General features: G+C 35.3%; 2 protein-coding genes across 2 annotated transcripts in view; one reads left to right on the top strand and one right to left on the bottom strand.

Annotated features, from left to right (window-relative positions):
• The window catches only part of LOC128212775 (cell cycle checkpoint protein RAD17-like), a 31,400-nt gene extending 27,536 nt beyond the window's left edge, over positions 1-3,864 (bottom strand). Inside the window, exons 1-3 of the mRNA XM_052918082.1 lie at positions 3,786-3,864; positions 1,097-1,240; positions 129-389 (exon numbers count right to left, since the gene is read on the bottom strand). Of these exons, the coding sequence (XP_052774042.1) occupies positions 129-389; positions 1,097-1,240; positions 3,786-3,788 (408 nt within the window). The 5' untranslated portion in view covers positions 3,789-3,864. The remainder of the gene's footprint in view (positions 1-128; positions 390-1,096; positions 1,241-3,785) is intronic.
• Positions 3,865-4,507: 643 nt separating this feature from the next.
• Positions 4,508-23,547, top strand: part of LOC128214093 (general transcription factor 3C polypeptide 3-like) — a 47,852-nt gene continuing 28,812 nt past the window's right edge. The window contains exons 1-11 of the mRNA XM_052920345.1: positions 4,508-4,683; positions 6,790-7,108; positions 7,871-8,023; positions 8,466-8,494; positions 8,772-8,904; positions 9,602-9,678; positions 9,978-10,092; positions 11,699-11,868; positions 12,340-12,427; positions 12,703-12,761; positions 14,274-14,380. Coding sequence (XP_052776305.1) covers positions 4,606-4,683; positions 6,790-7,108; positions 7,871-8,023; positions 8,466-8,494; positions 8,772-8,904; positions 9,602-9,678; positions 9,978-10,092; positions 11,699-11,868; positions 12,340-12,427; positions 12,703-12,761; positions 14,274-14,380 — 1,328 coding nt within the window. The 5' untranslated portion in view covers positions 4,508-4,605. The remainder of the gene's footprint in view (positions 4,684-6,789; positions 7,109-7,870; positions 8,024-8,465; positions 8,495-8,771; positions 8,905-9,601; positions 9,679-9,977; positions 10,093-11,698; positions 11,869-12,339; positions 12,428-12,702; positions 12,762-14,273; positions 14,381-23,547) is intronic.

The following is a 23,547-nucleotide window of genomic DNA, read 5'->3' as shown; positions in this document are numbered from 1 at the left end:
CCGGGAATAAGCATGCCACAGCATTTAAACCATATTGGAGTCACAGCTCAGCGTTAATAAAGGGATGTTGCACTGAAGCTCCAAATGGGCCTTGAGGGGATGCTGACTTAAATCCAGACAGAGCTTGCCTGTGTTTCTGGTGCATATTTCTCTGACCAGAGAGCAGTATCAGGTTTTACATTGAGTCTTCTGGACACTGTCTTCCTACTGTTTCCATCGAAATCCCCAGTACTTATGGCCTCATGCGGCCTCTTGCCTGGGGCTAATCTAGTCTGGAGGCTGGAGGTTCCTGGCTGTTTACTGGAAACTGTTTTATAAGTTGACTTTGGCGCACTACTTGAAAAGTCTCCAAATCCATCAAATGCTGATGAAACCCATTGGGTTGGTTTCTGAAATTTGACATTAAAATAAATGTAACATCTATTGGTGTCATAAGTAGTTCTATAATGTCAGTCGTTTGATAAAATTACTTTAAAGCCATAATGAATTGTATAATTTTCTAGCTTTTTTAGACAAATAACTGGATGGTAACTTGTTAAAACTTAAATTGAGGGGGAGGTTTGTCTAGTAGTAAAGTTGTCCCCCACTCACTCTAGATACAGGTTTAAGTCTCTTTGTTTAAATACATTCAACTGAGCAAATTTTGAATCTATGTATTATTTAGTCAAAAAAGGTTTGAAGGATCTTTAAATTTAAGTGAGCCTGAACATTTAAGCAGAGTGAATGGCTTTTAACTAGAGATGCAAACAAATGGGAAAACTGATATATTTGAATATTCGGTAATTCAGTTTTCTTATGGACGAATTTTTTGTGTAGTGTACTGTCATCCTATTATGCCTCTGGCATTATGTGCCAATTTTTGTAAAAACAAGACAAACAAACTTTAAACAGAACAACACAGTTACAGACAAAAGTGTTTTTTTTTATTATTATTTGATTTATTCAACAGAAAAAAAGAATATTCAAATACTGATTACGACAGACATGTGAATATCAAATGTTCGATCAGACGAATATTGAATATTGGACGTTTGCATCCTTAGTTTGAACACAAGTTGTCTGAAATTAACAAGTTTGACTTTATTAAATGACCAACCTTTGTGCTGTTGACTTTTACAACAGAAACATTAGCAGCTTTCTTTCCTCCTGTGCAGGAAGCAGGTATGGGGTCCAAGATGATACAGTCATCATCGTCATCACTCTCAACCCACAGGCTGGTCAGCTTTGCTTGCCTCTTGCTCTAAACAGAAGTTTATAATGGTTTTCTGTACCAACTGCATTGTGAGACTTTACCCAATATATTTTCCACAATGTGTCAAGACTTTGATAAATAATAAATTTGCAAGCATTTCAGAATTAATCAGAGATGATGACCATCCCAAATTTTGATAAAAAGCCCTGGTATTTCCCGTCAGTCTTCCATTATCATCATTCAGTCAGTGCAAGGGTTCTCACTTGAATATGAAAAGTGTGCATTCTAAAGACCAATTTTAGACAATTATGAATTAGACCACCCTTTAGAGTTTAACTTCAGTATTTTTGAGCCCCGTGGAGGACTGCCAAATAGTCATGAATGTGAGTAAGTGAGAACACTGCTGTGCTATATCATCAGCCAATCTGGGCCAGGTATGGCATCAATTCAGCCCAGTTACCAATTTGGCATATTATTATCTTTTATATATCTTCTCAATTAAATAAAATTACACATGATAAATTCTTATATGAATAAAAAACACTACCAGTAGTCTACAGTATTCGGCTGTTGTCTTTTTACTCAACATACACTTAATCTATTTTGTTCAAAGAAATCCTTCTTATTATATGTTATCTGCCTTTCACCATGGCATTCTATGTTTATGTTATCTGCATTTTTTAAAACCCTTCTCTTTTTATATTATCTTCGCAACATTTTCTGCGTTTAATCCTGCGCCTTTTTTTGGTGAATTAAACAGGGTTTCCGCCAGGAATTTCATAAGGCATGTCGGAAGGTGAGGGTTTGGGAGGGGTGTCCCCTTCCGACGTCGATTTTTTTTATATTTTCGTATCCAAAATGGTGCAATTTCCTGCATTTTAAACAAGTTTACAGTTGTGTTCCCATGATTTAGAATTACCAACTAAAGTCTGATTAACATTAAAATTATTTGTGAAAAGGTTTAATGGTTTCTCTTCCTTGATTATTGGTATTTCTCAAGTTTTCTGACAATAAAATATCGACGATATTGATCGACTCATGTTTCGTTTAGTGCGGGTATTATTTATATTGACACCGTTGACGTCACAGCAAAACGTGTAAAGCACGCTGCATGCTGGAACACAAAAGAGCCCGGAGCAAAGCGACTGCTCGTGTATTCGTATCTAAAGCTGCAACAGCTAATATTTTTAAAGCCAGGTTGGCTAAATAATAACTTAAAGGGAATGTAATGTGTATTTTCAGATTTATTTTTCTTTTTTCTAAATAAATTAAAAGAACGATAAAATAATCAAAGGTTAATAATAAGCAACACAAAATATAACTTTACACTTTTCAAGACGGGAACGCGACTCAATTAATTACGACGACATAGCATAACCCTTGTTATTAACACAGATATCTTAACACGGTTCTCAATTATAATTTAATAATTGGTTAACAAACAGACTCGGGATTAAGAAACAAAATAAAACGACACATGATTTATGTTACCGAAATCAATTAACACTTATTGTTTACTTTGCGTTCATAGATGATTATAGGGATGAAGGTCGCAAATACGACAGTGGTGTTTTTCACACATTCCCATTCTGATAAAGAATAGGAGGAGTTTGGTTAATTGGCACTGTTGAACCTCACCGACACGCCTTCATGCTGTCGTCGATCCTGAATGGCTGATACAAATGCTGTAATAGTCCCGACATGCCTTCTGGCTGTCAGTCAACCGTTGCAATCGCAACAAAATCGTGTATTGTCAAAACTGATGATTGTTTTGATAAGGATTGTCGCTACGCGGATTAAAGCATGTCGGCATAATTAACGCGTGTCGGTAATTGGCCTTGCCAGCGGAAGGCACATCGAGCCCGACAAGCCATAAAGGGCTGGCGGAAACCCTGTTAAATAAACAATAATCTTAATATATACAGAATCTCTCAATTTACATGTCATGTAATGTGTAATTATGCGCTTTCTATGCATTATTTTAAAGATTATAAAAGGTTGCCAAAATAGGCCAGACAACACTTGCCACTGGTTTGAAAAGACCTGCAGTGCGTTCAGTCAGGCGAGTGTTTACAAAACGCTGGCAAACGTTTTGTTTTGTATCCCTGTTGCAACGCAGCGCATACACGTTAAGCAGGAAACCAAACAGCAAACGTTCGCCGCAAACATCTCTACTGAACGCGCTGCAGGCTGTTAACTCAGCGCTGAATTATTTTACTTTTTCTATGGGCTGCAAATGGGCTGAAATTAGGCCTCATATCGAGTATGACAATACCTTAACCATTTTCTTGTCATATTTTATGAATGAAATAATGATTCTAGATAAGAAATACTTAATTATCAGATGAAAAATGTAATAAAATGTCAGTTTGTAGAAAATAAAATCAGACTAGACTAGAGACTAAACAGCTGATAAACTGATTGACAGTTTGTAGAAAATAAAATCAGACTAGACTAGAGACTAAACAGCTGATAAACTGATTGACAGGATTGCTTAATTAAAACATGAAACAAAATAAACATCACACAAAATTCAGGAACAAACCTTACATGCTTCAAAAATAAACTGAACAGTTAACAATCTTACTCATACCATAGCTTTTCTCTGTTTTGAAGCAAAGTTGACAAAATTTTATTTTGTAGGCGCCGCCATGATGGATGGGCTACCAGACAAATCGGCCCCTTACGAAATCGGCACCGAGCTCAAACGGTTACCTTTTCGGCCCCTTACCAAATCGTCCCCATCCCGTAGACTCAAATCTTCTTTAATCAACTGTAAATAACATTAAAAAATTAAAGACAATTATTCATTCACACGTCTTTGAATGTCTTTTTCACACCCACAACACTTAACGTTTGCCTTGTAAAGAACGCATGGTTCAAAGACACATTTTCTTTGAAGTCTTTAATGATCAATTAATAATTAACAGTTATAACAAATAAACTTTCTTAGATTTTCTAACATTTTATATTAAAAATCAGGATTAATAGTTATTTAGATTTTAATTATATTTTTTATATCAGTCATATCAATGTTTTTCATGCATATTTGTCTATTTGTAAATTTAAAGATGTTATTTACAACTTATTTACAGATCTCATTTACATTTATAATACGACCTGCAATGTTGTTTTTTTATACTCAAGATAAAAATAATATAAAATTAAGGGGCCGAAATGTCTCTGTTGAAAATCACTAAGGGGCCGAAACGTCTCGAGTCATTTTAATTAAGGGGACGAAGTGGCAGGGCCGAAACGTCTTAGGGGCCGATTTGGTAAGGGGCCGATTTGTCTGGCTCCCGATGGATGCTACTCTTCAATCGGAGATTTGTTCGGCTTGATGCTAAAAAACAATAATCTGCATTTATTACTTATATGCTAAAGGTTTATCGTTTATTTCATGTTAACTAGCCATGGCTAATCCATTTTCAAACGTCGGTAAAGATCTTACCGACGAACAACTGAAAACTTGGGAGGAAATGAATGAAAGAGTAAGGTCGCGAATTAGTGTTACGAATTTTGCACTGTTAAAATTTCGGATGAGGATACATTTCGGATATTTGATTGTAGATAGATATAGACAGATTTATTTCAGTAAGGAATGCACATGCATGGATTTATTTCAGTAAGGAATGCACATGCATGGATATTTAAAATAAACAACATGTATAGTAAATAACATTATACATACATGATATTTTCAATAGCCATGACAGGCACACCGAACCAAGGATGACACAAATGACAAAAAAAAGAGAAAACTCTTATTTCTATTGTGGTCCTTTGTTTTGATGGCTTGGCATAGGGAGGCATTGCATTTTTAAGTAATAATATAGGGGTAATCGAAATTGCACAAATATATTAAAAGTAAGTCTTTATGCATTAAAATAAATATTGCCGTAGTTGTATCACAGTCACTTTACATAATTTAGTTACCTAAAGTTATAAGTTGAGAAAGTTAAATATAATTATCACAATATAGTATGAATATGACAGTATGTATGAATATGACAGTATGTAGTACTTATAAAATGCAAGGTTAAGTTTAAAATAGTTCCTATACTGAAAATCTTTGAATAAATAAATGAAAAAAAACAAAAACAAAAACTTTAAAGCATAACTAATTATGCCAAATTATCTAAAAAAAGATTCTTTACTAGCAATTTAAAAACAGGTATTTTCTTCGTCTGTGCGATACAAGATGACAAATTGTTCCATAAGGAAATACCAGAAAAGAAAAAGGACTTTAACCCAAAACCTTTGACCTCTGGACAGCATAAGCCTCTTTCTGACAAAACCTTGTCCTATGTGTGTGCACAGTATCTTGGGAGATAAAATTGTCTCCCATGTAGTCCGGGGCTATGCTGTTTTTTATTCTAAAGACATGACCATGTTATCACATAGAACAGGCATAATCAAAATGGCATTGGATTAAGGCCATGACAAGGAGTTTCTTGGTGTGTAAGGTAACCTTTCTTTCGATATAGATATTTCAATCTTGCATTAGCCTTTTTTAATATAGAACGAGCCATAGAATCAAAAGATAGAGTCTGATCAATAGTTGCGCCAAGATATTTAACAGCAGAAGTTGGTTCAATAGTGGTACCATTACATGTAATATCAAGTGTTGAGTTTGACCTTATTTTATGTTTAGACCCAAATAAAATTGACTCAGATTGTGTTTTTTACGATTTTTGATATGGCAAATCCTTCACGTACAAATTGTTTTGTACCAAAAGTGGGTAGTTGTTTCGATCGGGATTCCGGGTTAAAGCATATTGCGTCCATAAAATATCATAAAAACAAGAAATATTACTAGATAATGTTATTTTATATTAGTTCCGTACACAAAAAATAAATATCCAATGAATAATTATGAGTTTGATGGGGTTTTCTTTATTTCATTCTCTCAAAACATAACGCAAGGCTGCAGTTCACAGTTTTACAACTATCAGAGCTCTTCGGTCATGGCCGAGTTGTAACGATTGTATTTATGAGGTCTATCACGAAGCCTGTCGGAGGTGGCCGAGTTATTACGATTGGGTCGAGTTGTTCCACTTGGCATAATTGTTGTCTGTGTCAGTCAAGTTTCGTTGTATTGGAAAGGTAGATCAATTGTTTAATGCTTGTTTTCTGTAAAATAGCTTTGTACTTACATGGAAAAATATGAAAATAAACCTTTATTATCCATTTCAAACATAAAATACTTCACTTAATACAATTTCAATATTTTTCAAACCCACCCAGTTTTTGCACAAACCCGTTTAGACGTTAGGGATTGGAAGAATCCTGTATAACATGTCTATTATTTTAGACTAAGCGCTAAAGTAACTAACTCCTTGCGTGTTATACAATATGAATCTATACAAATGATGAGGCCAATGTAAATTTTCCTGAATCTATACAAATGATGAGGCCAATGTAAATTTTCCTGAATCTATACAAATGATGAGGCCAATGTAAATTTTCCTCAATGCTACATGTTTGGTCCAGTTTAAGTAATTTTTTCTGTATTTAAGGTTCTATGGGACAAAGCATAAATGATAATGACGAGTTGACAAGTAGTTTTGACATGTGTTTCTTAATTTCATTTTCAGCTTAGAGGTTTGGTTCACATGTCTGATGATGATGATGATGATGATGATGACGATGATGATGATGACGATGATGATGGAGATAATGATAATGGTTTTGAAGATGACGGCGATGATGACAATGATATACCTGAAGGAATAGTTGATGAATCTCTGATGGTGACTGATGTTACAGCGGAGAGTTTTGGAGTGACAAGAGATGCAAAGACAAAAAAGAAGGAGCCAAATGATAATGCTGTGAAGCCATCAACATCTATGGAGTCTACTTCAAAAGTTTTAGGACTTCCAGTTGATACAGAGTTAACCTTACAGTACCTTGCAGGTTTATTTTTTATTTTATAAATACATGAGGGCTTTGCCTTTGGCTATATTGCCAAGATGACCATGGTCTGTGAATTTGGACATAAACGGTCAATTTGGGCTGAAAAAATTAGATGATTAGTACATAATTCTTTTTATAAGGTATTTCATATGATTGAAATATACATATCAAGATAAAAGTCTATTACTTTGTGTCAATCTTTTGCAAAATTTGACCAATCTCTATGCATTTAAAATTGGAAAAATATATTCTATTTGGCATTGGGAAGCGCTTAAACAGCTAAAGAATTTAAAGGCCAAAAATAATCATTGAAACAGTTAACGGCTGTCCTGTGAATTTGTTCATCTCTAGTCCTGAATGTTAGAAGATATATTATATAGCTTAGTAATTGTTGACTGTTTGTAAAATTACAGTAAATAGATATCTACTTAACTTGAAGATTAATGCAACAACCTAAGAGTGAATCAGTTACTTTTTGGTGGTTTGAATTCATGAATGTTCAACACTTGCCATTCTGCAGAACAGTCGATTAATATCTTACATTTCCTATACATTTATAACTTACATAGTTTAACATGTTTTTCATTGCCATTCATTTCATTTATCAGAAAACATTTTGATGTCTTTTACTCTTCATGGGTAAGCACCCTACTTTTTAAGTTTATTTTCCCAGATGTTTTATATATTTATATCAATATCAAAGCAAATTTATGCTATTTGACAAATTGTCAGTATTCTACATTGTTCTGCATATGATTTCAGGGAAGATCTCGTTTGTGGAGTTCAGTGAGGCCATGGAGCAAGCCAGCGACGAGGTTGAGAGGGAAATCCATGTTGAAGTGGTCTGTGAGGAGCCGGAGGAGTCACCAGATGTGATGGAGGAGGCGGCAGCTAAAGTCCCCACTCCCAGGAAAAGTAAGTGATTTTGTTAAAAAAAAAGAGATTTCAAGGTTTGATGGTATGGTTTGTAGCTGGATTGATACTCCATCATGTTGATAAAATTATCTTAATAGTGGTTTGTTAAGTTTTCATTATGATCTTATCAACTGGTTGACTTTTAACCAATAAAGTTTGCATACTTTTCTCCATAATGTAATGCTACAATTATATGTTGATTTATTTTAAATTTCACTACTATGCTTGTCTGTTCAATATTTATGACAATGTATTTTATGTATTTGCCAATAAGATATTGGATGGATATTATTAGGTTTTTCAGGATGAGTGTAATTTTGTTTTTAGGTTTAGGGAACAAACTTTAGTAAATTTAAGTGCAAGTGAATGATTATAATCTTATTGTGTAAAGTTTAACAGTTATATCATGGCGAATATAATGTTCATTTCACTTTTTCTTCAGAGATTGGAGAAGAACCGCCAAGGAAAAAGGTTGGTAATTTACTGTAACTGTCTTTATGACGTGACATTTAAAGTTATTATCATATGTTGATTTTGATTTATGCTTTTTTGAAACATAAAATATCCATGCTATTAGGTTTTTTTTTTAAATTCAAACACTGTAAAATAAAAAGAAACAGTGTGACTCCCCAAGGAGCTTGTGGTGTATTTTTTCTGTAATATTATTTTCTTTAGAAAATATTTTGAAAGTTTATTGGTGTAATATTTCTTAATAAAGAATATTTTAGAATGATTTTGTCTAAATCAGGTACGTAAGCGTCCCAGGCGTCAGTGTGATCTCCCAAAAGATCTGGAGGCGGACATGGGTGAAGTGAATATGCTGTTTGCCCGCGGGAAACATGATGAGGCCATCAAGCAGTGCCTCGAGATTGTAAGGAAAGGTGAGGAATAAGTAGATTCATACTGTTCACCCTTGCAAATTGAGACAGCTACCAGACAGTAAAATGTTTAATAGCTCTTGTGAATGCAGTTCACTTCCTTGGTAGAAACCAGTACTGGTGTCTGTTCATGTAGCTAAGGGGAAGTGAATGTTGGGGCCTCAACACAGGGTCCTTCTTAATAGAGAGAAGCAGATAATAACTTGAACATATTGCAAAAGTAATTCAAATTTTGTTTTCTGATGGGATTTAGTGGGATTTAGTCCTTTATTACCTGTGAATTAAGAAGAACTGTTAAAAATCATTTATTATCATGGTGCCAAACTATGTTACACTTTTGAACAACAGCAGCCAACTGTAAGAAAATTGTCCACAGGCTAACATGTATACAGGTTTGTATACACATTTAAAGCCTTTGATTGGTTAAAACGATTAATTGGATACGTATTGACCAATCAATAAACATTTAGACAAAACTTGAAATAACCACTTTCAGACAAAATGTGTGTTCAAGCAAAAAATGTTTTGACGTGTTTAATAGTTATTAACATTGACAGAAGTTGAAAAATATCATGTTTTAATATCTTTTAAGAAATTTATGTGACCAAATATTTTTAACTTTCTTTCTAAAACAAAAAAAATGGTTTATTTATTATTCATATTCATATCTAAAACAAAGTCATTTATGTTTTGTTTACAGCCCCCAATGCTAACAAGCCGTTCCAGACTCTGGGTATGATATATGATGACCTGGGTGACACACAGAAATCACTCCAGGTAAAAAAAATGATGGTTCAAAGCATGTTGTAAAGTTTATACCTCACCGATCCATGTTTGTCTCTCTTATACAGTGTGCAGATTAGATCTCAAAATAGTCACTGAACATTATTGTGCAATTTTTTAATTTTGTAAAAAGAAAATAAATCCAAACCAGCATTGCATTTTCCCCGGTCATGAGTAACTTAAGCTGTTATGTATTTGATATAAAAAAAATTAAAAAAATTGTTAGACTAAAATATGATGAATTGACCAAAGTGACCCAAGTCAGTGCCATGTACCATTATTATCACTTTCAGTTTTACCTGATGGCGGCCTACATTGACCCAGGGCACAGTGAAGAGTGGGTCAGGCTGGTGGACATCTGCTTGGAACTGGAGGACATACAGCAGGCCATCAAGTGTTACTCTATGGGTTAGAATTCTTCAGCAAAATAACCTTCCATAATAGTACTTCGGATTGTGTAAATTGCCCAATTTTATGCCCTTTTATGCCGTTTCATCCTTTTATCATTGATATTTATGTACATACTCTTTAACAGTTCGAATGATTTGGGTGTGTTTATCGTTAACCAATTGAAATTAAAGAACAGATTTTTGAAAGTTTATAAATTTTTAAATAATATTTTTGTTAGGACCAAAAGGAATATACCGTAAATGACTGGGTATAAGACGATAGGGGGTATTAGACGCAGGGAAAAAAATCTGTGAAAAATCCGAGAAAAAAAACTTTTAATCTATGTTTTTGGTTAAAAGACGCATAGGAAAAATGTCAAAATCGTCCGGCATTTTCAGCCACCATGTTTGTTGACAGTGACAAAAAATTTTTTTTTCGTGAAAATGGCGATGGTTATCTTTAAAACCATACTGTCGAGAATGAAAAGTTATGTTAAGCAAAAAATATTTTGACAGTGCCCAACTTTGCTTTTTTATATGTAAGTTTGATAATTGTTTAATTCAATTTATTATTCAAAATAATATTGAATACCATAATTCACAAGAGTTCGGACACCATAAATTAATTATTTTTTTCGCTCTCCGAATACATAGAAAATTATCATTTTTACATTTTATTTACATGTTTGTTTAACCTGCCTTTTTTCTTCATGTTTGCTTTTTACCACTTATTAATTTATCCGTAGTAATCAATGGTCATAAACTTATTTATTACGCCTATAAGTGTAAATCCTTCATGAAGTTAATTAAAACACCATTTTATACATGCACTGAACTGAATAAACACATTCTATCGGCTTCAGATCAAAGAGTCACTCTGTGTGACGTCACATAACTTACAGTTATGCCCACGAGGATCTCGTGGAGAGCATGGACATTGCTATGCAGGATTAATGTATAACTGTACGATTATTGCTTCATACAGTCTATAAGTGTGGTACAAGTTTGAAAGCTTATTGGCTGATCGTTTTACAAACATGCCATGTCGATGTTTTCTTAATCCCTTGATTGCCCTTGTTGTTTGTTTAATCCTCAAATAAATATATCACACTTCTTTTTCAACAGGCAATAAATGGTTTAGGATGGGTAGTAACTAATTAAATTGTCACAGTGGTGTATACGGTTAGGTAATCTAGCCAGGCAGTGTAAAGATAAAAATCAATATTCTTCGTCTGTGAAACTTGGTAACTATGAAAGTTATGATTGATGTCCTTTGGGTGTCCGAAAATTAGGTACGCAAAATAAATTATTTTGGGAAATAATTATGGGTGTCCAAATATAAAATATTTTTGTTGAAATTATAAACGTCTTACGATATACCGTATCCCGATCTTCAACTGCCGTTTTAACCCGTATATACTCGATCAATATGACGCGAGTAACATCCCTTTCTACATAAATCTAAACAAACTCTCGGCTTGAAATTGACATCAGAAAAAAAGTTCAAAAAATTGTTACTGGGTATTATACGCAGGCATTTTTTTTGTATCAAAAACTGAGGGAAAAAAGTGCGTCTAATACCCAGTCATTTACGGTATTTTTAAATCATTTTGTATATATTTCAGCTATAAAGGCAAATGGGAAAAACAAGAGGGAGTGTATTTATGAGCGAGGTAAGCTGTATGAGCAGACAGGGGACAGGAAGAAGGCTCTGGAGGGGTACCAGTCACTGCTGCCCCTTCTGAAACCAGATGAGGGGGAGAAGTACTTCAGATTTGCCTGGGCCATCTCCAAGGTAGGAACCCAGCAGTATCTGGGGATTGTAAGGCAAGTTTTTTTCTTTCAAATGCCAAATTGACTTACACAGACAGGTTGACTCACTGTTAGATGTCAGTGCAAACTGTTAACATTTTGCTAAACGTACAAATCTAACAAATACGATCATACTAAATGCAATGTACAGGTGAAACAAACTTACATTTTTTGGCATCTCTAATATATGAGTTTGTTATCAGAACAAAATTGAGTTAGATGCAGGGAGTCTACTAAACAGTTCACACTTAGTTGCCCTTTTGTGCTCTGATATTTGGTTTTAGTAATAATGATGTATTAGGCAAGGAAAGAGGTTTGTTAATGAATTATAATTATAGGGTATTTAAGCTCGAAACTTATCTATAAAGGGGGGTTTTCCATTCAAGGTCAAGGTAGGATCCCTCTGATGACATTATGTGCAAAGCAATATGTTTGATATATGTCAATGTTTCAGAACTTCCATGAGACAGGAGAGAATAGCAAGGCAATTGAGGTGATGAGCACAGCTTTCTCCACCCACCCTCAGCGAATCACATCAGAAGGTGGGTCTGGGGAACTTGCATTGTAATTACTCATGGAGATGGATAGGCAATAGATGCAAACTGTCATGTTCACTGCCTTAAATAATGTTTTCTGCCTTTCATTAAACAATGCTTCATCTAATATTTTCCTATCAGTGTCATACTGTATCATATGTCCTTATTAGCATAGTATGTTTGTTATACATGTATATATCTTCATCTGCTTACATGTTATTTTTTGCCATTCAAGCACAGTCGTATACTTTTTATGCAATGTATATGTATTTGTATTACAGATGTGAATTATTTGGTGGAGATACAGTTACAAGAGAAAATGTATGTGGAAAGCCTGGCTGTAAGTATTGTCCTCAAATACACACCCATTGGCATACTACACACCCACTAGCATACATGTCAAGCCCATATTTGTGTTGGGAAGGTATTGAAGATTGGGTTGACAGAAGGTGTGGGTCCTGGAAGGTGGCTCCTCCGGCTGAGAATATTTTCCACTGTTTGTGATTTCATGACTTTGCAGCTACAGAAAACAGGACTGGAAAATGTCTGAAAATTTGATTTGTTGAAAAAAGGTGTTTTACCATATTTCCTCGACTATAAGATGGGGAAATTGGGTCCCGATTTTGAACCTCAAAAGTTCATAGGCGAGTCTATTAGAAATTAGGAAAGAATAGACTCAGAATCAGTAATATTCAACATACGGTATTCGACTGACTGATTTATTGTCTGCTGGTGACACCCCAATAAAAGTGACAAGATCACACCCATCGGATTAAGACGACCGTCTGCTTTGTTTCGCTACGATTAACACTCAATATCTTCTAACTGGCAAACGCTTGTTATCGGTCCAAACACATTGTTTATCACAGGAGACACATTTTACTGCCTTTATAATTAATATATTTTGAAAAAATATCATTGTGTTATGTTTCCATGTCGGAAATAAAACTTACTTTTTCCTTACGAGTAGGCTATGTTTATATCATGCAAACTTACTGGCATGCTTCAATACACATTTCATTGATTGTTTAGTATACATTAATTTATCTGCAATCATCAATGGTTATTTATTTCTCCTAATTTAAGTCCCATCAACTGCAATTCAAACAAACACCTGCAAAAATTTAACTTATTAACACATGTAATGGAATGTGTCGTGTTTGTCGGCTGCAGATCTAACGTTACAATTTGTGACATCACAGCACGAGCTGTGTAAACATCAAAGGTGCATGGCAGTGGTTTGTATTTAATTAGGTCGGCCTTTACTGTATAACCCCATTTACTCCCAAGATTGCGGCTAGGCTGGTTAGAACATACCATACGATCGGAAAAATAATAATCAACAATCCTCGTCTGAGAACCTTCAAATCATGGCCAATATATTTGAGTTTACTACAAATATGAGTGAAACTTTGGCTGTACGAAAAAAATATCCTTAACCACATGACGTTATTCTATTACCGTATTAACCTACCTCCACATTAGAGTTCACAGTTGACATTAAATCGGCGATTTTCTTCCTAGCAAATTAACAAATTTAGTTGATAATTGACTGTTTATCTTGGACATTATCACAGACTTGGGGAAATTCAAGTGCTGGATTTGCTTTAAAAATCTACCCCATCTTATAAATGAGTCTAGACAAAAACACCAGATTTCATGGGCAAAGTTAGGGGGTCATCTTATAAGCGGATCGCCTTATAGTCGGGGAAATATGGTATATTGTCAATGTGCGGTGAAAATATAATGTAGAATTATCAAAATTCTAAAATTCAAAATGAGATATTTACATTGCTTCTACTTGTTTTTTACCCAACATGGTTAGACATTGTGGTATTACGTTTGTCCACAGGTTCTGGTGAAGCACTGTGGGGTCGTATTCCAGTACGCAGGAACCTTAGTCTGGTCTGCTAGCCAAGATAGGGATCTATCACATGTTGAGGAGATGGTCCCACAAAGGTCAGTAGGGGTCAAGGTTAAGTTTGGCCAATGCTTAGGGTCAGCAAAAGGGTTAACAGATGGTTAGGGGTCAAGACTAAGATTAACATATGCTTAGTATGCCGTGTCTAGAATAACGTGGGCTTAGGGTTCAAAGTTAGGATTAACTTAATATACTTTTATGGTCAATGTCAGGGTTTACTTATATCTTTAGGTCAAGGGTTAATGAGTGCTTAAAGTCAAGGTCTGGATTAAACAATGCTAAGAGGTTATCAGTTAAAATTAACCAAGGTCCACCTGTTAGGGTCACATATTTAGGGTTCAAGCTTTGGTTGGTAAATGGTTATTATTCTCCCCAAAAGGAAGAGCATGTAGTTGCCGCTTTTTCCTTCTGTTTATTTGTTCTTCCGTCTGTGAAAGGATTGAAAAAAACTAGGTGTAAAGATAAATGGCAATGAGAGGAAGTGCAGTGCACAAGAATTATAATCCTATCATGCATATTTATTAGGTTATCTCCCCTTAACCATTTTTTCATAATTGGTGCTTGCTCATCCTTGTCCGGAGAATAACTTCAAAACTACTGATGGCATTGAAATAAAACAATCATCTCCTCTTATTTTTTTTAAAATGATTTGTGCTTGTCCAGGCCACGTCTTGGAAAATACTAAAGAATATATATGACAAGGGCAATGCACACAAACCATAATCCGCCCTGCTGATTTTTTTAGTTATCTCCCATTTACCTGATATTGTTTAAAATTGATACTTTTCCAGGCCATATCTTGGACAATGATATATGGATTGAAATTAAACTGGAAAGGTAGGAATATGATGTAGTAATAATAGGAAGTACATTACCTAGGAACCATTATTCCCCCCGCCATTTTTTAACTTATCTCCCTATAAACTCATCTTATCCGATAGTTTCTGAAAATCAGAGGTTGTCCAGGATATTTCTTGGATATTTGTGATTTTACTGCTTTTTTCATTTCTTAAAATTTACCTTCTACCAGCACTTTGAATTGCAATTTCTGCCTTTTCATAGAAAATGTGCGTATGGGGAGCATCCATCACTTCCAGCGATATTCTTGTTTTCTGTGCTTCCCAAAAGACAGCTAAAACTCATTAAAAATATTCTGGTATGATACCCCTTGTATGAAGGTTGTTGTCTGATAAAGAACTACTGAGTTCAGATTGGACTTTATTTACTTTATTTTATATATTTTACCTTAAAAGATTTACATGTTTTTATTTCAACACCAGTATTACAACGATGGGGCATTGTGAAATTTTTATCAGTTATCGTCATGTGATATTTGATAACTAACCACCAGTTCAAATTGCATTTTATTTAATATTTATCGTTACATATATAGTTATATACATTGATAAAGTCACATATTGCTGTACCAATAATACCTTATTATTTCACATACATATATAACAGAGTAAAAAACACAGATTATGTAAAAAATAATTTCAAGGGTTAATTTTAATCTATGTCTTAAACTTTTTAAACGTCAGCAAATCTCTTCAGAGTTCATTGTAGCCAGATATAATAATGATTTTATTATCTTGGCATGGCTGACGCATTTTATAAAAAGAATAATCAATTAAGTTTTAATAAATATGACCGGATTCATATAGCAACTTATTACTGATGTTTTTCCCAATATAACAGCAGTTTTATTGACCATATTTTTGGGGGTTCTCCACGAATAATGAAGAAATCCACTGTTGTGTAGTTTGAATTGGGTTCTACAGAGAATGAATACTTTCCTTTGATGAGACAAGTGTTCTTATACTCCCACAAATGAAGTTTGAGGGGGTATATAGGAGTCAGCTTGTCAGTCGGTCGGTCGGGCGGTCGGTCGGTCTGTCTGTCGGTCTGTCGGTTTTCATGGTTTCCGGACGATAACTCATGAAAGGCTAGGTCAAGGTCAAGGTCACTGTTACTAAAAATAGAAAAAACGGTTTCCAGACGATAACTCATGAAAGGCTTGACAGATTTGAACAATTTTTGCTACACAGGTGTAACATCAGAAGATACAGGTCAAGTTCGATATTGGGGCTGGTGGGGCCAAGGTCAAGGTCACTGTTACTAAAAATAGAAAAACAGTTTCCGGACGATAACTCATGAAAGGCTAGACAGATTTGAACACTTTTTGGTACACAGGTGTAACATCAGAAGATACAGTTTGGTACACAGGTGTAACATCAGAAGATATAGGTCAAGTTTGATATTGGGGCTGGTGGGGCCAAGGTCAAGGTCACTGTTACTAATAATAGAAAAACGGTTTCCGGACGATAAATCATGAAAGGCTTGACAGATTTGAACAATTTTTGGTACACAGGTGTAACATCAGAAGATACAGGTCAAGTTTGATATTGGGGCTGGTTGGGCCAAGGTCAAGGTCACTGTTACTAAAAATAGAAAAACGGTTTCCGGACGATAACTCATGAAAGGCTAGACAGATTTGAACAATTTTTGGTACACAGGTGTAACATCAGAAGATACAGGTCAAGTTCGATATTGGGGCTGGTGGGGCCAAAGTCAAGGTCACTGTTACTAAAAATAGAAAAACGGTTTCCAGACGATAAATCATGAAAGGCTTGACAGATTTGAACAATTTTTGGTACACAGGTGTAACATCAGAAGATACAGGTCAAGTTCGATATGGGGCTGGTGGGGCCAAGGTCAAGGTCACTGTTACTAAAAATAGAAAAACGGTTTACGGATGATAACTCATGAAAGGCTAGACAGATTTGAACAATTTTTGGTACACAGGTGTAATATCAGAAGATACAGGTCAACTTCGATATTGGGGCTGGTGGGGCCAAGGTCAAGGTCACTGTTACTAAAAATAGAAAAACGGTTTCCGGACGATAACTCATGAAAGGCTAGTTTTTCTTGTCAGCAGTGTAACTTCTAAATTACCCAACAGATTTAAATAAAACAATACATGCATGATAAAAGAAGATGCAGTGTGCAGTAACCTTGGAGTTATGGCCTCTTTTCAAAGGAATGGTTTGCCATTCCTGTTTCCAGGCGGCATTTGGGGGTATTCGTCACTCCTGTGACAGCTCTAGTTTTACCAGATGCATATGCTTTAATGTTTCATTTTAGGCATAGGTGCCTGATTTTTTCACAATTATTATCTGTTTATCGAGCACATTCAGGCTGGAACCTGTGTCCACCAGCACAACTGCATCAATTCCATTAACTTTGACTTTGATTTTAGGTAATTTCCTGGAGCTTATAATTATATTGTTATTTTCTTACTTACTCTGAATCAAACTCTCAGACTTTCTGCATACCATTAAACAAAATTAATGTTGTTTTTTGGTGGCAATTGTTGCATGGTGCTGGACATGCGTTTTCATGTAGGTATATGCCTCCACAGTTTCTACATGTTTGCTTTTTTCTAGGAATGCAAACTAATGGCAAAATTGATATTCAAATATTTGGTCATTCTTTTGACCTAATATTCACTTACCAAAATGAATGTTTTAGAAGTTGTAGTAATCTATTATTATTCGCTATGGTAATAGCAAGGGCATTTTTACCCTTCTTTGTCACACCCAAAATCCAAACAAAAAGGCAGAACAGTTGAACAAGCTTGACACAAAATAGAATAATTTCAGTTTCAATGCATTCATATTTGTAAACAATGTGAAATTAGATTGGCAAAGATCGTAAATTCCCGTTTTAATGACAATTATGCGCCAACGGAGGGCGTTCCATAAGTCTCCATTTGCAGTTGACCTTTATTTAATAATTTTGGAAAAACCATACCAACTCAAGAACAAGTAAAATAATAAAACTAAACAAACATGGATTTTGACTCATAATTTGTACATCAAGTCAGGAAATATGTATCCTAAAATGCTATAACATACAGTTACATTTCAAAACATTAATATTATATCGAACACGGAAAATTATACTTAACAGTCTGTTCTTGTAGCTACCACATGTCATTCATATCATCACAGCGATTTGAAATATATTGCACAGCAGATTTCGAGTGAAGACCGATTCCTTAAATCCTTAATTGGCATGGTCATTTAAATTTACTAAAAAAATAATTTAATTTTGTTTGATGTCACTTGTCTAAAATCGAGTTATTATAAAATTACAGGGAATGTTAATAGTACCCGTGACGATATGCCCCTAATTGACATATGATGCATGTATTATAAGTTATGGGGTGAGTAGGTGACCCCATATGGGATTATGCGGATATATGGGTTGATGGAAACCATATATATGGTTTCCTGGGCCGCGTATGCAATTCGCTGACTTCTAGCCGTTAGGCAGAGCTAATAAGATCCTGCAGTGCATATTAGAGACCACTACACTGTCCGTCACACACGTGTGCGGAGATTAACTATTGATGGGGTTGAAAACTTGGTATATAGATAGATGGCAATGAGAGGAAGTGCAGTGCGCAAGAACCTAACTCCTATCATGCATATTTATGAAGTTATCTTCTCTTAACCACTTTTTCATAATTGGTGTTTCTCCTGGCCATAACTTCTTAACAACTGATAGGATTGATATAAAGATAGATGACAATGAGAGGAAGCGCAGTACCCATGAATCTCCCCTTAACTCTTTTTTTCATAAATTGTGCTTGCACACCATTGTCTGGAAAATAACTTCAAAACTTACCGATGGGATTGAAATAAAACCATTTTTTTAAGGATTGGTGCTTGTCCCGGCTATATCTTGAAACATATTAAAGGGATTGACATGAAACTTCAAGTATAGACAGATGGCAATAAGAGAGCATGCTGTGCACAAGAACCATAAACCTGCCCAGAAGGATTTTTAGTCATTTTCCCTTTACCTAATATTTTAAAAAAACGGGTACTAATTGTGCGGCCCATATCTTGCAAAATGCTAATTTGATTGAAATGAAACTTGAATAGTAGATAGTTGGCAGTTTGAGGAAGTGCATTACCCAAGATTCATAATTCTGCCCTGCATTTTTTAGATTTGTTCCCTGAAACTCCACATATCTGATAGTTTCTGAAAATCAGAGTATCTTGGATATTTGTGAATTTCAAATGCTACTTTTTTTATTTCATTTCTTAAAATTTACTAAAAATTTAATTCTCAAACCTGCCCATATCTTTCAATTTTATGATTTTTTTCCATCTTGTGTATAATAATGCTATAACAAATTATTTTCTACCAACAAACACAGTGTAATACGATTTCTGCCTTTTCATAATAAATGGATGTATGGGGAGAATCCATCGCTTCCAGCAATATTCTGATTTTCTGTGGTTCCCAAAGTCATCTTAAACTTCAGTAATTTATTAGAAAAATTCTGGTATGATACCCATTGTATCTTTAATGTTACAAGTATTGTCCGATGAAGAACTACTGGATTGTGAATGGGTTTTATCTACTTTATTTTGTATATTTTACCTTAGAAAATGTATGTGTGTTTATTTCAACACCAATATTACAACGATGGTGCATTGTGACATTTTTATCTGTTATTTTCATGTGATATTTTATAACTAACCACCAGAGTTCAGATTGCATTTTATTTAATCTTTATCATCATATACATACATTGATAAAGTCATATATTGATGTAGTAATAATACCTTATTATGTCACATGCAAATCAAACAGAGGAAAACATAATCTTAAACAAAACACAGATTATGTAAAAAATAATTTCAAGGGTTAATTTTAAAGTATGTCTTAAACTTTTTAAACATCAGAAAATCTAATCAGTTCATTGTAGCCAGATATAATAATGATTTTATTATCCTGGCATGGCTGACGCATTTTATAAATAAAATAATCAATTCTGTTTTAAGAAATATGACTGGATTCATAAAGCAACTTAGGTCAATATTATTTTAATTGTTTGTTTGGGATTAGCAACCCAAATATTTAGGCCTTTTCACATTCAAACCACAGATCACATTTTGTTAAAAAAAAAACACCTGACAAATCCTTAAATTACCTCTAATATCCTGCAATCTTCTGCAAGTGAAATTCAATGTTGGACTCCATAAAAGGATTCTTGGTTTCAGCAAAACAGATTTAACAAAATACGGTAATAAAAGATAAATTCTTTTGACTCCTTGACAGGTCAAAAAATAATTTGGAGGCACAGTGAATTTCATAAGCCATTCGGCAAGCATAAAAAAACCCCAATGTCTTAAGTTTTATTATCATTTTAGTAACAAAAAAACACAGTATAAAAGAAAAAAATTCAAATACTTTCAAAACAATCAAAAACTAAATATCAGATAAGAAAAATTCAGCCAAAACAGTTGGAATACATGCAACATACTTCCTATCAAACTGTATATTATCAATTGATATTGAAGACTTGGACTGTATCTGTACCAGACATCACGAACAGCCTGGACTTCTGTGTGTGAAAACATAGTCCCTGTGGTGACTTGATCCCATGTTTCTCATTAAGGATCGCTTTTAGTGTCTCATTGTCTGCCTCCAGTTGGAACACTGTGTTGGACCTGTTTCCACACACAAAAACTTGACCTTGAGAGGTCACATGTACTCCCCGAGGTCGCCGGAGGTCAGGGTGGGTTGCCACAGAAACAAGAGTTCCATCTCTCTCTAGGCAGACGAGACCTCTTTTGTCATCACATATATAGATATACTCTAGTTCTGGGTGAACTGCAATGTCAGTGGGGCTAGTGAAGAACGGTTTCATGCTGTCTTTTTCAACCTTTATGATAGTGTTCTTTTTTTCATTCATTTCAAATATGTGAAGGTCAGGGACATCAAATAGTTTCCCTTTTGCGGTCAGGTATATCTCCTCCTTGAAGCATGCCATTCCAATGTACTCGCAACTGATGTCGATTGTTCGTGAAATCTGCAATTCATTTTGGAATTGATAAATTTCTATCTTCTTTGCAGTTTCAAAGCCCAGAGCTAGTTCCTGATCATTGACCTTAGCTAACCCAGCTGGTGTGTCAGGAAGACTGATGTTCTCCAATTCCTGCAGATATTTGTTCAGTTTAGCAAGTGTTTTCCTTGAACCTTTAGTAGCTACGAAAAAGTACGCGGCGCATTCAACTTTTGCAACAACTATGCCTGCTGCAACAAGCGAGCCATGAAAGGTATTGTTGTTAACAAAGACGCCTAGGTTGCTTGCACCGTGGAGAAATTCAATGAGTTCTTCATTGGGTTCAAATTTCAGGTTTTCTTTTCCAAGATCAGCTGTTATATCTCGGATGAAAGCTTTACATGTTTTAGCCTTCTTTTCAGCCATTTTTGTGTTAATGAATGCTTCAGCATCAGAAAAAGTTCTGTTCTCAAGTTCATTTATTTTAACCTGTACAACATACATCATTTTTTCTATGCGACCCATATCAGTTTGAAACCGTTTGTGTAGTTTGCTACTGCGTTCTTCTAATTCCTTATGAACATCCATTTCCAGATCATCAAGGTGTTTGTTAAAGTTGTCACGCAGGCCGCGAAGTTGTTCTTCAATACCTTCACATGAAACTTCAATGGCCTTTGAATTTTGACCTCTTGCAGTTTTTATCTGTTCCAGCTGATCTTTCAAGAAGTGGAAATCTTCTTTGACCATGATGTGTAACGGACTGTTCCTTACATCTCTAGATATGTTTGGAATGAACTCAATCCCCGAGCAGTCCCTGGGGAAAGAGACAATATACTAGTGCTCAGATGGTCATAAACAAATGAAAAATATCAATGTAAATATTTTATTCCTGCATTAATGTCTCATTGCTGTGATATTATTGAATACACACAGGTCAGTTTTCCATTAACTCATGGTCTCTACCTGTGTACTCATGGCTACTCTACCTGTGTACTCATGGCTACTCTACCTGTGTACTCATGGCTACTCTACCTGTGTACTCATGGCTACTCTACCTGTGTACTCATGGTTACTCTACCTGTGTACTCATGGCAACTCTACCTGTGTACTCATGGCTACTCTACCTGTGTACTCATGGCTACTCTACCTGTGTACTCATGGCTACTCTACCTGTGTACTCATGGCTACTCTACCACATATTCATGGCTACTTTACCTGTGTACTCATGGCTACTTTACCTGTGAACTCATGGCTACTCTGTCTGTGTACTCATGGCTACTCTACCTGTGTACTCATGGCTACTCTACCTGTGTACTCATGGCTACTCTACCTGTGTACTCATGGCTACTCTACCTGTGTACTCATGGCTACTCTACCTGTGTACTCATGGCTACTCTACCTGTGTACTCATGGCTACTCTACCTGTGTACTCATGGCTACTCTACCTGTGTTCTCATGGTTACTCTACCTGTGTACTCATAGCAACTCTACCTGTGCTCATATTGGTAGTTTTCCTGTTGACTCACCTGTGTTTAGTGGCCACGCACACACTGCATGTGACAAAGTCACATTCCTGACAGTACATATTGAGGGGTTTCTCCTCATGCTGTGGACACCGGAACATCTCCCCCTCTTGGCTCCCTGTCTCCATGGTAACAGTAAGGGAACGATGCTCTTGCTGGGAGACAAGGCGGTGGTTCCTCATCCCAGCAAACTTGTTGTGCTGCTGGAGACATGCCACACAGAGGCTCTGTTGACAGTCCTGGCAGTGCAGTTCTGCAGAAACCTAGCTGGGAAACAGTCATGCTCATGATGATTTCAAACATATTGCAAAAATAAAACTCATGCATTTTCAGCCTTGGATACATTAGAATAAAAAGGTTTGAAGCCATGAACAGATCATGAATATATCATGCAACACAATGCACAATGAACATGCCAATTATCAGCAACTGCAGTGGTGTTGGCCCAGTGGTTAGCATATCAGACCCTTGATCAGAGGCTCCTTTATTTAATTCACACCCAGGGCTTCGTCATTTATTAGTTCTGGTTAACATGATATTTTCAGAGCTTAATATTATGCTATTTGCTCATCATTTAAGAATTAAACCTTACTATAAAACAACACCTTACTAAATAATTTGAAGCAAGACTAGAATGGTGTTACATTTTATACTGACATTGCTTTATAGAAAATATTATCACATCAACATTTCTGGTGCTGACCTCTCAAATAATGTTTACCAATTCCCCAAATTATTTTTATAAAAGCTGCAATCTTACTAATTGACAGTTTTGAATTTATTTATTTTGGTCTCAGAATCAGTTGATTTTGGCATC

The sequence above is a fragment of the Mya arenaria genome, chromosome 13 (genome assembly GCF_026914265.1).
Source record: "Mya arenaria isolate MELC-2E11 chromosome 13, ASM2691426v1".
NCBI lineage: Eukaryota > Metazoa > Mollusca > Bivalvia > Myida > Myidae > Mya > Mya arenaria.
The sequence above is the reverse complement of the archived record's forward strand: the minus strand, read 5'-3'. Positions and strand labels throughout refer to the sequence as shown.